Source organism: Podarcis filfolensis, assembly GCF_964270895.1.
Source record: "Podarcis filfolensis genome assembly, chromosome: 13".
Taxonomy (NCBI): Eukaryota; Metazoa; Chordata; class Lepidosauria; order Squamata; family Lacertidae; genus Podarcis; species Podarcis filfolensis.
In genome coordinates this window covers 50600847-50617720 of record NC_139615.1, presented here as the reverse complement: position 1 = coordinate 50617720, position 16874 = coordinate 50600847, and the positions used below count along the sequence as shown (strand labels likewise).

Sequence of the window (16874 nt, the reverse complement as noted above, 5' to 3'; positions counted from 1 at the left end):
AGCCGCCTCTTCTCGACCCAGGGGGAGGGGGCGTGGCCGGAAGTGACGAAACTGGGAGGCGACGCGGCCGGGGATGAGAAGGGCGGGAATTTCGACTTTGGAGGCTGGAAGGCGGAAGGAAGTGGCGAGAGAATCCCGGAGAAGCCCCGGCCTCTCTCTCGGTCGAGGTGAGCCCCCACCATATAAATGGAAATAAATAATAAGGGACCAGTAATAATAATAATAATTAATAATATAGCGTTGTTGTCTGGAGCTGGTGGTTGCTTTGTTTTATCTTTCTGTCATCCCTAAATTTGTATGCCTCCCTTGACCCAAAATCACAGGGCGGCTCACAACATGAAAACACAGAATATATTAAAAAAAGCATCAAGGAAGGCGAGGATTCCCCTCCCCCCCTTTCGATAAAGCAGTTCAAATTACCTGTCTAACAAATGAACCCAGAAAGCTTAACGTTATTGTTTTAACACAAGCGATATTTTGGTAATATAGATGATAGCATCTGTATTATTGTGGGGAAAGTCACATGACATGTATTGCCTGAACGCAGCTAGCCTAAATTTTTCATAACGATGCCATTGGTATTCAGGTTGCTTTGCTACTTCTAGACTACTCCTCAATCACATTTTTGGGGGCGTGTTGTACCTTTGTGTGCAAAAATTACATCTCATGAATCACATACAAGAGGAAACAGAAGGGGGGAGATAGCTCCATATAGTTTTTCTATTTCTGTTATGTGATCAGTTATTTTCTACCTTTCAGTCGTACTCCTCAGATTGAACATTGCAATTCTGCCATCATTTTCTACATATTTATTATCACAGTTGCTTTGACGTGAATGATATAAATGATATAAATTTGATAGAATTGACACTAGCACTACAATAAACCAATATTTTTACAGTTGACAATGAGGATCTCCCAGATCTTAGACATAGTATAATGTCTATTTTTTTTCAGTTAGGTTTCTATGAAATGGACAAAGCTGCAGGTGACTTAAAACTGGATCTTCACAATGGATGCGAATCCTTGCAGATACATGTAGAAGTTCATCAAAAATCAAACAGGTTGGTGTAAAAATTTCCATTTCAGAAAGCCCCTTTCATCCTCACTTGCAGCAGAATGTCATGTGCTGCAGCAGGGTGGGGGGACAAACAATAAGTCCCAGAAGCTGACTAGACATGGTGGGACTCAAAACCATGTGTAGATCTCATCCACACTGTATAAAAGGTGTAGAAAAAACAGCCTTATTTCTTAATGAAGTTGTTGCAAGTTCTGTGAGTTGCCTTATACAGATCATTGGTCCATCTAGTCCCCAACACTCCAAGATAACTTTCAGAGATACTGAAAATTGCACATAGGACCTTCATACAATGTAAATGATCTGCCACAGAACTTTGCTATCTCCTGCATTTTAAAGATTAAGGAAATCGTATTTTCAGGAGGAGAATCAGTTACGTTGGTAACCTTTCTTACTTTTGTATACTTGTGGCTAAAAAGCGTATTTTCACCTGTGCCCATTTGGCTGATGGCATGGGACCTTTCCTCTGTACAGTTACAGTGAAGCTTAGTGCATAAGGTTTAGGCAGGTAGATTTTGTTTTATTTTTTCCTCTTCCTGCAGGCCCTTCAGCTGAGAGCGGCTTGCTCAAGAGTGGGAGGGTTTGCTGCTGGGCATACTTTTCACAGCCTCTGAGTGGGTGGGGTCTCCTTGCTGGGTCTTTTCTAGCTGTAACGGTTATGCCTGAAGTTACGATGTTTTTCTCTTTTACCCAGCACTGCAAAGAAAGAGGATATCAAACTGGGTGTCTTAAAACTACTAGAAAGGCATCCTGTGGTCTTTGGTGATTACAAATGGACTGAGTTTGATGATTATTTCCTGACAAATAATGTGCAGTCCATTGCAGTTGTGGACACAGAGCTAAAGTTGAAGGAAAGACAGGTATTACCTTATGGCTTACCTTATTCAAAACTTATGGGGGGATGTGGAAGGCTGCAGCTTGTTACTATTAAATAAGATCATGAAAGCGGAAGTAACGTCCACTACAATTGCTGTTATGTGCATTTGTCTGGACCATGAATGCTTTCCGCAATCCAAATTCCCCCGTATTGTTGGCTCCCCTTTTCTAACTGCTACTGGAGAATGCATGCATTGTGTAAGTTTTCAGTTTTGAGTGCTCGTGTGAAAATAGAATGCCAGATAGAAAACTGACATGACAGAGAATGAGTGGACAACAGCATTTCTCCCAGAAGTGCCACTTTTTTTTTAATATGAAGATTGTTCGCTGCACATACCCCTACCCACAAAAGGGAGCATTGAAAATTGTATTTTTCTTCTACAGTCTGAAGAGGTGAAGTTCACGCTACCACCTCATTCTCTTGCATGTATAGATGAGGGCTTATTTGCTATAATTCATGGCAAGTTTAGTTAGACTAGGCCAGACTCCTTTGAAAACTACCTCAGACAATTTTTACCACCACTTGAGAAACTGGACACTTTACCTTCCTTTAACAAAAGTTATCTTAAAAGATGTATCCAGGATGCTTGCCAGAGAGTTCTCATGTGGTTTTTCCTCTTCATTACAGGCAATAAATCTGAGTAAGTGCAGCCTTTCCATTCACATTTTTCATCTCGGTGAAGAAGGGCCCAGTGCTGAAAATCTGGAGGCAGAGGATGAGAATATTGTTGCTGCTAATCACTGGGTGTTACCAGCAGGTATTTTAAAATTATTTATAGTTTTTAAAGATGGTCCTGATAGGGTTGGAACAGCATAGGATTAGAATGTACTAGTCAAGAGGAAGTAGAAGGATGGTTTGATTATTTATGTGGGCAGGGACAGATTTAGATTAAAACTGTGATGGGAGCAAGCAAGAAATTGAAAACAGCATAGAACACTAAATTAGAGTACACTGGTCCTGCCACTTACTTGTAATGGGGGTTTGAGCCCCATGTTGGGCAAAAGACTCCTGCATTACGGGGGTTGGACTAGATCAGGGGTTGGCAAGGTTTACCTCACCTGGGCTGGTTCACTCCAGCGGAGATCCCTCCGTGGGCCGGATTGCTGGCGTGTGTGAGTATGCACACCCACGATTTCCGGCGTCTGCACAGATGCGATTTTCAGTATTGCGGAAGTGAGTCCCTGTGCCACACTGTGCCAGTTTAGCGCCGAGTGGGCGACTTGGTTCGGGGACAGCTTGTGGGCCAGTTAAACAACCCCCGTGGGCCGCTTGTGGCCCATGGGCCTTAGGTTGCCTACCCCAGACTAGATTATCCTAGAGGTCCCTTCCAACTTAATGATTCTACGATTGCAGCTATGCATGAAAATAAATGAAGAGCGAGAGGAGTCCTAGATCTCACACGAACTTCCCAGACCCCAGTAAGCAAGGTGGAGGGCTCAAAAAGCTCTTTCCATGACTTGACTCAAATGTACAGGTGATTAGATTGCAGATGAGGAATCTTTGGCCATGCTGGCTGGGGCTGATGGGAGCTGAAGTCCAGCAACATCTGGAAGGGAACAGGTCCCACACCAAGGTTGAAATGCATCATGTTGTCTTAACTGGAATAAGAAATATTATGTGATCCTATGTATGTATGTTCATAAGTATGTTCAGTGCAAAGAATGCAGCACTGCAGCACCAGCAAAGTTGGTGTAATTCATTAAGTAGCAAATGGGTTGTTGGGTTTCAAAATGATATTTTGATTTGCAAAACCACACATTGGAAATGATGTATAATGGTTCTATGTTTCAGTTGAATTCCATGGTCTATGGGAGAGCCTTATTTATGATGCTGAGATAAAATCAGATGTAAGTTGAAAGTATTAAGTTTTTATCTGGGATATAAACGGTTCTTCATTGTAAACTTTCACTGCACTAGATGAGTTGTCCATTCTTACTCAGGCTTGTGTCAAGTTCAGAAGCAGTTTTTTTGTTTTTTTATAAAAAAAATTAAGTAGTTTTCAATTACAGTCCAATAATAGTCTCATTATAATAGTACCAATTTATAATACAATTATTAATACCAATCGTTCAAATACCCAGTTATATAATTTAGATAAAGTGGCCCCCCTGCATGCTAGATTTGATGGTTTTCTTTTATTTATGCATTCCAAAATCTTATTAATTTCAGTTACATTCTGGTCATAATAATCCCTTACACAACAACTGCAATATTAATAATTTCTATTTGTGTTGACACATTAAATGATTTATAAAACTACAAGTTAGGAACTCAAACTATATCTTTGTTCCTCCTGTGTGGCAATTATTCTGTCTGTGGTGTTTCTTCGTGTCCTTGTAAGATGTTATATCTTTCTTTCCCCAATTGTTGCTGTTATCCGTCATGCCTTAGGCAGTGCTGATATCCCATTGTTCCAGAAATTTCTCCATCGCTCCATCCCATGCCTTGTTGTTTTGCAACTTTAACAGCTGCAAAAGTCACTCTATCCCAGTAGATAATATGTTTTCACCATTTTTCCTCTCAGCCTGGGAAGAAGAGCGGTCTGTCAAACTGTAGATGACTCAGTAAAGAACCTTATCTGTTCCTTTGCAGTTCACAGACTCCTTTCATCCTTCCTTCCAAATGAAGATATATGAGCAATTATACTTCCAATTAAATTAAATTCCAAGTCCTCTTAGCATTACTCATTTCACTCCATAAATAATAAAGGATGGGGAAGAGTCAGCTCTAAGTTTCCATCGTAAACCTTTTGCAAAATACAGCCTCCCTCCATTTTTCCTTTTCTTACACATACAGTTCCGTTTGATGCTATATTACATATTTATAATCCAATTTCTTCCATCCTTGCTTGTACAAATATAATCTGAACTAACATTCAGAGGAGCGTTGCCAAATCATAAATGTAGAGAATAAAACTTTAAATAAAGAAACCGTAGGCTCCACTCCCACACCTTTTGCACCAAATGAGGGCTTATCTCAAGTTCAAACCTTAAAGTCCTTGCAGTTGGTTTGTTCCGCAGTTTGTGATCTCATCTCTTATAGCATGCCCCTGTACTTTAGTTCAGTTAAGCTCTAATTAATAGGAGAACCTCTGCTTCTTAATAGAGGTGTCAGAGGGTTTTCAGCAGGCAAAGTGCTTTTGCACTGGGCATCCAATGCTGGAGCGAGAGCTAGGTATCGAGATGAACTGCGAGTGAAGCCTATTCCCTGGAGGGAATTTGCAAGGATAATTACCCTCAATAATCCTTCTTTTTTCTTTGCCAACAATCTCCCACTGTCATGGAGGCTGCCTCCATTAAGGCAGAGTGGAACCGGAAGCCAGGTTCAGAAGCAGTTTAGAATGGTTTGGTTTGGACTGCAAGGAGTGAGCACAAGGAGTTTTGCAGCTTTCAGTGCCATTTTTGGTTAACTGCAGCTTGTCATTTCATCCAAACCAGGACAGAAGTTTCCCTACCACCATAGAAAATGAGCTCATCACACCTGCATGTGACAGATAATCCACCCATTTAAAAAACAAAAATGTGATTGGAAAATACAGCTTTAAGGGCTGCTCCTGGAAAAACTGCTTCTGTTCCTGGACCAGTTTTGTTATTTAGTTGCATTTCCTCTCCTTGTTTCTTTCTCTTATGATTCTATGGATCTTAAATTTCTCCAAGCTGTTTCTAGTGGGGCTATTTATGTACAGATTGCTCTGGGATTTTGCATGGCTTCTGTACACATAGGTTTATGCAAATGAGAAATATAAGTAGTTTTGCGTAATTCCTAAACATTCTCGCTGTTTGTTGAGGATTTATGCTTCCTTTAGGGTCCCCATTAGTTTTAAACACCTGTAGATTGCATTTAATGAGTTTCCAAAAGGATCCTCACCTGTCCTGTTCTGTCCCCTCTCCATCTCTGCTGTAGTAGTCAGTGTTCCTGTACCACTTGGAAATAGCCCCTTGGTCTCCATATGTTGATCTTTCATCTTGAGGACTGGAGTAGCTAACAGTGCAATGCTCTCTCTCTATATATGCAGGTATAGGATCACAGTTTAAAGTGGCACTATTGATGGGAAGAGTGAAAAGCAGGATGTCCAGGTGGCACTGGGGATGCTGAGCAAATTAATAAGTTATGCCTTTGTTTTAAATTTTGTGCTATCCATAAGTTGACTAGTAGAAAACTTTGCAGGCTAGCAACTTTTTACTGGCTGGAAAACGAGACTTGAGTATGGAATCTCTATCTTCTTACTAGCCTGTCCGATGTTTAGACTCCTACATAGCTGGGCATGGATCCCACGGCATTAACATAGCAACGGAACAATATTTTTGTTATGCACAAGTTAATTGATTAGGTATATTGGTTCAAAGTGTCCAACTTGTTTGCTGGTGTGCAGGAAAATGTCTTTCAAGAGCCTTACACAGTTAATCATGGTAAATGAGAAATTGCCTGTGACTCTTTCAAGGAACAAAGTCTTCTGAACATGATTGTTTTCCGAATGGGATGCAATACTGCATTAATATTTCAACAGACTGTTTTAGGAATGTCTTCCAGAATAGACACAAGATATTAACAGCAAACAAAAAACAAAACAAATAGTAGAAATGAATGTTTGTGCAAGGATTATGTAAATATATTGGAATTTCCAGAGGTAGCAGGATATCTGACAAATTTCACAGCTATAGATGTTAGTTTTTATTGCCTACTGATCTTGAAAGTCTTTTGTTATTTGCCTACAAATACAATACTGGGTTCTGATGTTCCAACGTGGTAGTTACTGTTCACACCTCCTTTTTGCCATCATTGAGAAAAAGAGAGTGCTTTGTTTTAAAAACAACAACTGAATAATTCAGTTATAATGTGGAATTTTATTTCTCTCCCCCCCCACCCCTTTCTCTCTCTCTGCTCAATTAGCTATTAGATTATGTGACTACAACATTACTGTTCTCTGACAGAAATGTCAACAGCAACTTGATATCGTGGAATAGAGTTGTTCTGCTGCATGGTAAAGTTTAAATTTTACTGTTTTATACAGGACTGAAGTACTTATAGGCTTTATATAGCACCCTTAAAGTGCTGAAAGTACTTCACGTGTCTTGGCCTCATTTGTATGTGACACATAGCCATAGTTTACTTTAACCATGGTTTGTGGTTGTTGAACCAAACCACAAGTTAGTGTATATTTTAATGTACGAAACGAGTCTTAAAATACTAGACAGAAGTAAATTGCTTCAGTTTCATCAAACATGTGGTGTGGTGGAGTCTCCTTCTTTGGAGGTCTTTAAGCAGAGGCTTGACAACCATATGTCAGGAGTGCTCTGATGGTGTTTCCTGCTTGGCAGGGGGTTGGACTCGATGGCCCTTGTGGTCTCTTCCAACTCTATGATTCTATGATTCTATGTGAAGCATACAAAGCCCAAAACCTCACTTTAGTTGGAGATGATGATTAAACTTGTTAGCCCCTGCTTTGGGGGGGGGGGGCAAAAAGTAACTCAAAGCAACTTACAAAATTAGGTATGTGTTCAATACTTAAGTTTTCTGTACTTTAATTGCAGGTCCTCCAGGAACCGGTAAAACTTCGCTATGTAAAGCACTGGCCCAGAAGCTGACTATTAGACTTTCTCATAGGTAATTCAGATAACTGTTTGGTATCTTAAAAGTTAAAATAGTACCTAGTCTAAGAGCTCTGCTTTTCAAAAGTAGACTATTCCTGTGCTATGCAGCTCCTTTCCATTTTCCTGTGACTTGCAGGAGAGAATTTTCCAGCAGATTGTTCCTCGGACATCTTCCCTCTGTTTTGTGCCTCTTCACTGGCAAGATGAACTCTTGGATGGAAGAAATTAAAAGCAATGCTATACATTTGTATTAGAAAGTGAGAAAATATTATGCCCCAAAGTAATTGAAATAACTTAGTTATTGAAATTCTAAATTATTTAACAAATAATGATAGGTTGAGCACTTTTTATAATGACAAGTTGGGCACATTTTCAGTGGGGATCTAAGAGCATACCTAGGTGCTTGCAGCTTTAATGGGAAAGTTAACAGGCTGGACCATGCTGTGTGAACTTAGATTTCACCAGGGTCTTTGGGGAAATGCCCTTACGGATAAGTTGGAAACATAGCAAGTTGTCCTGTGCCGTCAGCATTTGTTCGCCTCACTCAGCATTGTTGACAGTGACTCCCCAGTGTTGCAGACTCCCCACTCTGCCTGTAGATGCCACTGAGGACTGACCCAGGGACCGTTTGCAAGTGGAGCATCAGGCTGCAGCCCTTGCCCTCGATTTATTTTCACTTTCTGCAGGGTTATGACTGCACTCCTGGATTTTTCCCTTTGAGCTATATGAGCACCAGCAGCATTAATGATTCTCCTGCTTTTACTGAGCTGATTTTTCACTTAAATTTTAGGTATCGCTATGGACAGCTGATAGAGATAAACAGCCATAGCCTCTTCTCCAAGTGGTTTTCTGAGGTAAGTATTTATGCAGCATTCTTAGCAGTTTTGTGATTCAGAGAATGTTTCCTAGAATCATAGAATCATAGAGTTGGAAGAGACCACAAGGGCCATCGAGTCCAACCCCCTGCCAAGCAGGAAACACCATCAGAGCACTCCTGACATATGGTTGTCAAGCCTCTGCTTAAAGACCTCCAGAGAAGGAGACTTCCTGCCTATGCAGTGGTTTAAAAATGCTGTCGAATTTGTCCAATAGCTAGGGTTCTTATGCTGTGTTTTAGCTCATGGTTCTTTTTACTTTTTGGTGTAAAAGTAAATACTGTCTCCATGAAAATAATGTTCTCCAGTACAGCCCTTTAGACAAAATGAAGTGGATTGTGGAGATTGTACAAAAAGGGAGCTGCCTCATGCGACAATGCACAGTAAGAAAAATTGCAGAGGCTTAATGTGGAGTGAATGGCTAACCCTCCTTTTAGCACAGGAACCCTGTCCTTTCTCCGGCCTTCTGCTTCTTGCACCACCAGGATATCTCTGCAACATGTACTTGGTCTATTGCAGCAATTGACAACCTTTTAGGCCACATTTGGATTTCTGAGAAAGTGCCATGGATACTACTCCCTCTAGTCACTGCTCTTCCCCTTCCCTCGCTTGGATCAGGCCTCTCTGAGAGACAGAAAACATACACACACAACACTTTTTTAAAAAAAACCCACATTTCTAAATATATTGACAAAGTTGTGTCAAAGTATATAAAGCAAAATTATTAGTTATAACAGATATGCAATGACTGTGCATTGCTTAGATTGGTGACCATGAGTAAAATGTATTTTGTATCAGTAACAATAAGTATTTATAGGAATTTTTAGGAAGGGGGTGAGGAAGAGAAGAAGGAAGAAAATAAAATGTGTACTTCATGCACGCCAACTGTGCTGTAAGCTTTGGGTTCTGTTCTACCATATACCTCATTATTTGTGTAATCAATAAAGACACATTGGGCTACATAAAAATTCTCATGTTTCTTTTGACCTCTTGCTTCTTTAATTTTTGCGACAATTTTTCCAGTAACACTGTTTGGCAAATTGCTGGTCCATGAGTAACAACTGTAACGATTTCCATGTCCTGACAATAATTGTTCTTGCAGTGGTTAATAGATGTATTATGAGTCCGTTGTTCTAATTTACAACATTTCGTGACTTTGCAAGTTCAGTAGTGCTAGTCTGTCTGCCTTGTGATCAAAGGTAGTTCCGTGAATACAAGGGATCTGTGTAAAGCCTGGATCCAATAGACCTACTCCGAATCCTGAAAAGCACATAGAGCTGAAAAAGGAAGTGGGAAAGAGTGTCCGCCTTCCGGCTTCCTTTGGTGCTATGTTTTCCAGGAAGAAAAAGTTAACTTCCTTCACCACCTTATATCTGGTGAGGGAGAGGTTTTATGGCTGATTTAGCATATTGTCTAAGACTGCAATTCTATACTTGCTTACCTGGGAATAAGTCCAACAACACAGTGGATTGTGGTGCTAGAAGAGGAACAAAGCAGGAAACCTATCTTACCTTCTCCTAAAACCACAGAGAAGGAACTACAATGGGAACAAATCAGCAACTCTGCCTGATGCTCCCTGTTAGCAAAAAAATGTTTCTTCATTCTAAGCCAGATGGGGAGCACTGTGTGTGCAGTCTCACCTGCAAATTCCATGAGTATCCTCTGCCACCTAGGCTTCTTGGAGGCCCCATCTGCCTCATGGCCCTGCGCCCTGCTAGAATGTTCACACCCCTTTTCAGGTTCTCCATCATCCCCACCAAGGGAGGTCGAGCCCCCAGGTCAAGAACAGTTCTGTTTCTGCTGCCGCTATAGCTGTTGTGGCGGCAGCAAGTGCCCATGTTTGGTCACCAGAGGTGATTGGGAAAGTGCCAAATGGCAAGGCTGGGAGAGCAGAAAGGAATGCATTATTTTATATACATCCATTTTTTTCCCCTCAGAGTGGCAAACTGGTTACCAAAATGTTCCAGAAGATTCAAGAATTAATTGATGACAAAGATGCCCTTGTATTTGTACTGATCGATGAGGTATGGCCACAGCATCATTTTAAATGTTAAAACATTGGCTGCATTACATTTCTGGGTCATGGTGGGAGATAAAATGACAGAAGGGGCAATTTTGATTGGCAAGAAGATTATCATATTATTTTAGCATAACTTATTTTTAGTCCCTTTTTACATTTATGATAATAGTGTTTGAGAGTTGCTGTAGATGGCAACTTAGTTTAGGAAAGTCCTAAATGTGACTGACGGAGTTGTTTTGCATGGATGCCTCCTGAATGTAGGACAGAGTAGCTGTACACACATTAAATACATGTGCTACAGTGATTACTGTTCCTAAAAATCTGTGAGAGAGCTAGTTTTGTTTGTTTGTTTTTGTTTAAGGTGGAAAGTCTCACAGCAGCACGTAGTGCTTTTCGGGCAGGGACAGAACCTTCTGATGCCATCCGGGTTGTAAATGCAGTCTTGACACAAATTGATCAGATCAAAAGGTAACAAACTACATTTATAACTTTTTCTGGAAGGGTATAAATTGCCTAGGAACAGTTGGAAGGCACAAAAGCAAAGGCGCTACTTTACAAGATCTGATTAGTAGATCCTAATAAGGCAATGTTTATATCCTCCCATCTGGCATAAAATATGATCAGATGATATTTGCCACTCTTACAGGATAATTGCTCCATCCAGGTTTCATTGGAAAGCATCCAGATTCATTTGTCCAGTTCTGAGTGGGTCCCTTTAGTTGTTAAGGCAGTAGGTATCCCTACAGCACTGATGTGCAGTCCCAGTGTCCTTTGGAGTCCTCTAAACCTCAGCTTTCACCTTTTAGATTCAAAGTACGTTCTTAGCTATTGTAGTCGCAGAGTGGCATGGCAAAAATTTCAGATTAAATCCTTCAGGTGCAGTCACCAGCCATGTACCCAAGAGGCTATCAATGCAAATGTAACTGACAGTGGAAACTTTCAAGTGTTGAACCTATGAAATGAGTGTTACAACATCTGTGTGTGTTTCTTAAAGGTATCCTAATGTAGTTATCTTGACGACCTCAAATATCACGGAGAAAATTGATATGGCCTTTGTGGACAGAGCAGATATCAAGCAATACATTGGCCCACCTTCTGCCGAAGCAGTGTTCAAAATATATCTTTCTTGCTTGGAGGAACTAATGAAGGTAAACTCTCAGAAGTTCTTATCATCCATATTGTATCAAATCCTTAGAGGCACGACTAGCATCCTAGAATTCCAACAAAACATTAGAATGTGGGCCCTCACAGTAAAACGCTGTGTATGTGTGAGACTGTTAGGATATAGTTCCATTCCACCTTTAGAACAGATGTGTGGATTGTTGTATGTCACATGTCTGTTTACTTCCAGCACAGTCTGCTGGGGACTTCCGTTGTATATTGCTTTTGCTATGCTGCTGTTTGCTTGGACAGGAAGGGAAGCAGACATGTTTTTCCTTTGTTCCTGATGCTGAATAAACGCCTGTAAATATGCTTACATAAGCCTCTGTCCGCCACTTCCGTTGTGAAAAGTTACTCACTCTGCTGATTAGAGCGTGCTCAGTCTCTGAAGGCTTCTGAGACTCGAGTTGCTGATAGATGCTGTTCCGAGAACCGGAGTTTGCCCTGCTGCTGGCCGGTGGCTGGAGCAGCTGGGGGCCTGCCAAATGCCCCCGTCTCCCTGGATGCATCCCAACGGAGATGCCCTCTTTGCTCAAGCAGGAGGCAGCCCCAAGTCAGCGCAGAGGGGGGTGTTGGTGAGGCCTCCCTCCTCTAGCAAGTGACAGTGTGGTCAGGCTGGCTCTGGCTTTCCCCTGGCTGTGAGGGAAGGTGAGGTTTGCTGAGCTGTCCGATTGGGTGCCCAGGCTTTCTCCACCTCCCATCCAGCTATAAAGGGAGGGCTATCTTGTGATCACCTGCCACCTTCTGAGGGAAGGAGGAGAAAAGGACTGGGCAGCTGCTGAAGCTCAGCAGAGCCATGAGGAAAATCCTAGGGGCACCTCAACTCTCTCCCTTTTTCTGAGTCCTGGAATAGGGAAGTCATTGTTCCCTTTGAATGAGCAACCTGACCCTTAAAGGAAATGGAACACATTCCTTCTCTTCCCTCCAACCCACATGAGCCCAGAGCATCTGTTTCACAGCAGAGGGAGGGAGGCCTGAGCAGTTCGTTTCTGCCACTTTTCAGGGTTTTAAAAACCTTTTGGTTTTTTTTTTTAAAAAACCTGTTTCTCCATACCTTGGTGTTTGCATACCTTGAGTATGTTTGTTCCTGTTGTTGCTTTTCTGCTTACAGATGTTTGATTATCGTTGTTCCATCATTTACCTCTGAATGCTCATTATGTTACTTACCTGTGCTAGATATTGGTGAGCTACTAGTGGACAGCATGTGGGGAGTTTTTAAAATAAAAAATATAATTTGTTTTTGGGTTGTAACCAGGGCCCCCAAGGTGGTATACAAAACATTCAAACAAACCAGATTGAGAAAAGAAGTGTGTGTGTGTGTGTGTGTGTGTGTGTGTGTGTGTAAGCAAAACTCTGAGGAGTGGAATAACCTCCACAATCTGCAAATCATTAAAAGCTGTGTGGAATAGACATTGTTTTTACTTCCCACCTGAAGGTGAACCCAGGTGAGGCCAGTCTCACCTCCCTTGGGAGGGAGTTCCAGTTGGAGTGAGGCTGTGTATTCCCCCCAACCTTTGTTATGTTTTGAGTAGTAATGCACTTGTGAGATTTATACATTTCTTACAGATAAGATCTTTTTCCTCCCAAGTGCCAGATAATATATCCTCGACAGCAGCTGCTGACACTCCGTGAGCTGGAGGTGATTGGTTATTTAGACAGTGATGTGTCAAAACTGAGTCTCATATTGAGAGAAATTTCAAGGTAGGATTCCTGGTTTCATTTAATCTGTCTTTTAATTTTACCCTCACATGTAAAGTGAAGGTTGTAGTTCTTCACTTACTCTCCCATGAAATCAAATGCTTGTGTTTTCAGAATACAGGCCAAAGTGAGAAATTCTCCTCTGCTGTTTCTTGATGGATCTATGCAGGTTTAGTACTTTTGGGGGGTAAAATAAGCAAATAATGCTGCTTCTAATAGGGTAATAAAATTCCCTGATTTTTAATGAGCTTTTTGCTAGAGGAAAACTATTATAACTTAGTGCAGCACTGAAAATGCAAGTGCTTATGGCAAGTATGAATTGCGTCCAGGTGAACCAGAAGGGGGAAGCCTTTCCAAAGGGAAATTAACTGGTCGTCTTCTTCCACGTGTGATCAACATAGGTATGTGGGCCACTGCATTTTATGGTCTAGGACAGGCTTCCTTAACCTTGGCCCTCCAGATGTTTTTGGCCTACAACTCCCATGATCCCTAGCTAGCAGGACCAGTGGTCAGGGATGATGGGAATTGTAGTCTCAAAACATCTGGAGGGCCGAGGTTGAGGAAGCCTGGTCTAGTAGCTTCTGTGATCTAAGGCTAGTTCTGTCCTTTTTCTTGATATTTCATCACACTCTTTCTCAGGGAAAGTAGATTTGTTTTGTGGTGTTTGAATAACTTTCTAAAATAATTAATAAACATTCAATAGTGAACAAGAGTTGCTGCGCTTTATCTGCAAAATGCTTTTCCTTGTCACAAAGTAAATTGCAAGAATAACAAAAGGATCAAATTTGCAGATGACACCAAACTGGGAGGGGTGGCTAACACCCCAGAGGACAGGATCACACTTCAAAACGACCTTGACAGATTAGAGAACTGGGCCAAAACAAACAAGATGAATTTTAACAGGGAGAAATGTAAAGTATTGCACTTGGGCAAAAAAAAAAGGAGAGGCACAAATACAAGATGGGTGACACCTGGCTTGAGAGCAGTACATGTGAAAAGGATCTAGGAGTCTTGGTTGACCACAAACTTGACATGAGCCAACAGTGTGACGCGGCAGCTAAAAAAGCCAATGCAATTCTGGGCTGCATCAATAGGAGTATAGCATCTAGATCAAGGGAAGTAATAGTGCCACTGTATTCTGCTCTGGTCAGACCTCACCTGGAGTACTGTGTCCAGTTCTGGGCACCACAGTTCAAGAAGAACACTGACAAACTGGAACGTGTCCAGAGGAGGGCAACCAAAATGGTCAAAGGCCTGGAAACGATGCCTTATGAGGAACGGCTAAGGGAGCTGGGCATGTTTAGCCTGGAGAAGAGGAGGTTAAGGGGTGATATGATAGCCATGTTCAAATATATAAAAGGATGTCACATAGAGGAGGGAGAAAGGTTGTTTTCTGCTGCTCCAGAGAAGCGGACACGGAGCAATGGATCCAAACTACAAGAAAGAAGATTCCACCTAAACATTAGGAAGAACTTCCTGACAGTAAGAGCTGTTCGACAGTGGAATTTGCTGCCAAGGAGTGTGGTGGAGTCTCCTTCTTTGGAGGTCTTTAAGCAGAGGCTTGACAACCATATGTCAGGAGTGCTCTGATGGTGTTTCCTGCTTGGCAGGGGGTTGGACTCGATGGCCCTTGTGGTCTCTTCCAACTCTATGATTCTATGAAAAGGAAGGCTTTTTTTCTTTTTAAAAAGTAAACCAGCTTTTCATTTCAAATACATCAAGGCATATACCTACAAAAAAAAGCAATGGAAGAAGTCATCCTGGTTCTGGACAAGGCTTAGAACTCCTCCCCACTCCCATCATCCAAATATCAGCATAGAGGGAACTTTCTGTAGGAAAACTGGGTTCCCAGCTGCAGTCTGAACAAGTACAGTCTTATCTCCTCACCCGCTCTTTGTGAGAACTAGGTCTAAGGGAGACTCAGTTCTGAACACCACAGCTGCTGACTACCAACAACAAGAGATGTTGTAGAAATTACCAGTCTCGTACCCTAATTTTGCTATTCGTAGCACACTTAGCACTTCCTTATGTGCTTGTATTTGTGAACGTGAGCCTGATGCCTCTCCTGCTTCTGTATTAATACAGGAAAAGTGAAGGACTTAGCGGCCGTGTTTTAAGGAAACTTCCTTTTCTGGCACATGCACTTTACATTCAGGTAAGGCCCTGCTCCTTGTTCCTGTTACTGCAGGGGTGGGCTGTGGTCGCTTGCTGGCTTCCTCTGACCCAGGTACTTGGTGCCAACAGCACCTACTCTTTGTTGACCCATTTCAGGCTTCTGTATATGCCTTTTGGAACTTGCTCTAATGTATTTATTGCCCATGGGCTTTCCCCCAGTTTTGATGGAATTTAGCAATTCACCTTCTGCTTGTAAAATGCTGATGCCATGGGGCCAGTCCCTCCCTCTCTTATGTGGTGGATACACTTACCTTGACACTGGTTTTACTTTTATTTTTTTATTCTAGTCACCTAACGTCACAACGACAGCTTTCCTTCAAGCCTTGTCACTTGTAGTGGACAAGCAATTTGAAGAAAGAGCAAAACTTGCAGACTGCGTTTGACATTCTCCTTCCTCCTCCAGTGCTTGACTGAGTAGAACACTTCCATTAGTTACTCTGTTGTATTGTCTTTCTGCATGATTGTTAGGACTTATTAAGGAACCTGTAAAAACCTGAATAAGAAGAAGTAGGGAAATGTATAGTTTTTTCAATGATATGTTTCCAAGTGCAGTTTAGGCATAGAGACTTTATATACATTGAAGAGCTTTATTTCATTTGAGCTGTAAACCTGATTAATTCCTAAAAATAACTATCTTTGTCACTGTTCATGTACATTTTTTAAAGCTGTATCGGAAATTCTGCACTTTGTGTACCTGTAATTTGTATCATTTTCTGGTATTTTTCTGAACTAGAATATTGTCAACAAAATTAAAAAAAAAAAATACTGCCGAAACAGATGTGCTGATTATGGGTGAGATCCAGCTTAGTCTTTCAGTCTATTCTTTTGACCCACAAGATGAAATTCAGTGCAAGTAAAGTACATTAAAAGCACATAGACTAATAGGACAGATCATAAGACTAGGCATGTTTCTGACTTTTGTCTAATACAAATTGATCTCTGATCCTGACCACCTCAGACAGAAACTTGGCAACGGCCAAAGTCACACTGGGAATCTTATCGTCTAGTAGGAACTTGGCACAGAATTGGGCAGATTTACTTGGTAGATTTGCCATTAGTGGATTAATCAGATGTTGCTGGGCCTGGTTCTATAGTCTACAGGACAGGAGAATGTTCTTCATGCATTCTGCTTCCTGATTAGCACATGCGAAATACGGGACACCAGCAAATCTACCTCACAACATTTCAGCGGGAAACACATTAAGTCTTAGTAAAAGTCTATGATAATTGGCAACTGATCCAGCTTAGTCTGAGCGGGAATCTGCCTGCACAACGGGGCTTCTCCTCCCAGCTGCAGCCCCCCCCAAAAAAAACAAGAACCCTGGAGCAGATTCTGGGCCTGTGTGGTGGGGCTGGGGGGGGGAGAAGAGAAACGGGGGGTGACGTGCAAATGGGCAAG

The 16874-nt window shown here is 41.6% G+C and overlaps 1 protein-coding gene across 2 annotated transcripts; it reads left to right on the top strand.

Moving 5' to 3' along the window:
* Window positions 1-42: 42 nt before the first annotated feature.
* Window positions 43-16249, top strand: TRIP13 (thyroid hormone receptor interactor 13). Of its 2 annotated transcripts, none has more exons than XM_083583225.1 (14): window positions 43-167; window positions 962-1064; window positions 1773-1938; window positions 2583-2712; window positions 3747-3802; window positions 6846-6936; window positions 7487-7559; window positions 8337-8400; window positions 10359-10445; window positions 10803-10909; window positions 11436-11589; window positions 13191-13303; window positions 15386-15455; window positions 15763-16249. In XM_083583225.1, exons 1-14 carry the CDS (start codon window positions 74-76, stop codon window positions 15856-15858), a joined length of 1404 nt encoding a protein of 467 aa, XP_083439351.1. In that variant the 5' UTR covers window positions 43-73; the 3' UTR covers window positions 15859-16249. The 2 variants fall into 2 exon arrangements, with proteins under 2 accessions (XP_083439351.1, XP_083439352.1); XM_083583226.1 differs by having other exon boundaries at window positions 46-167; window positions 958-1064.
* Window positions 16250-16874: the final 625 nt, after the last annotated feature.

What these genes read in the sequence shown, in the direction of transcription:
- TRIP13 (XM_083583225.1), top strand. Translation starts at nt 74, where the DNA reads ATGAGAAGGGCGGGAATTTCGACTTTGGAGGCTGGAAGGCGGAAGGAA. An exon ending in TAAAGTTGAAGGAAAGACAG is followed by an intron (nt 1,939 to 2,582) that starts GTATTACCTTAT and finishes TCTTCATTACAG; the next exon opens with GCAATAAATCTGAGTAAGTG. An exon ending in ATATTGAGAGAAATTTCAAG is followed by an intron (nt 13,304 to 15,385) that starts GTAGGATTCCTG and finishes GTATTAATACAG; the next exon opens with GAAAAGTGAAGGACTTAGCG.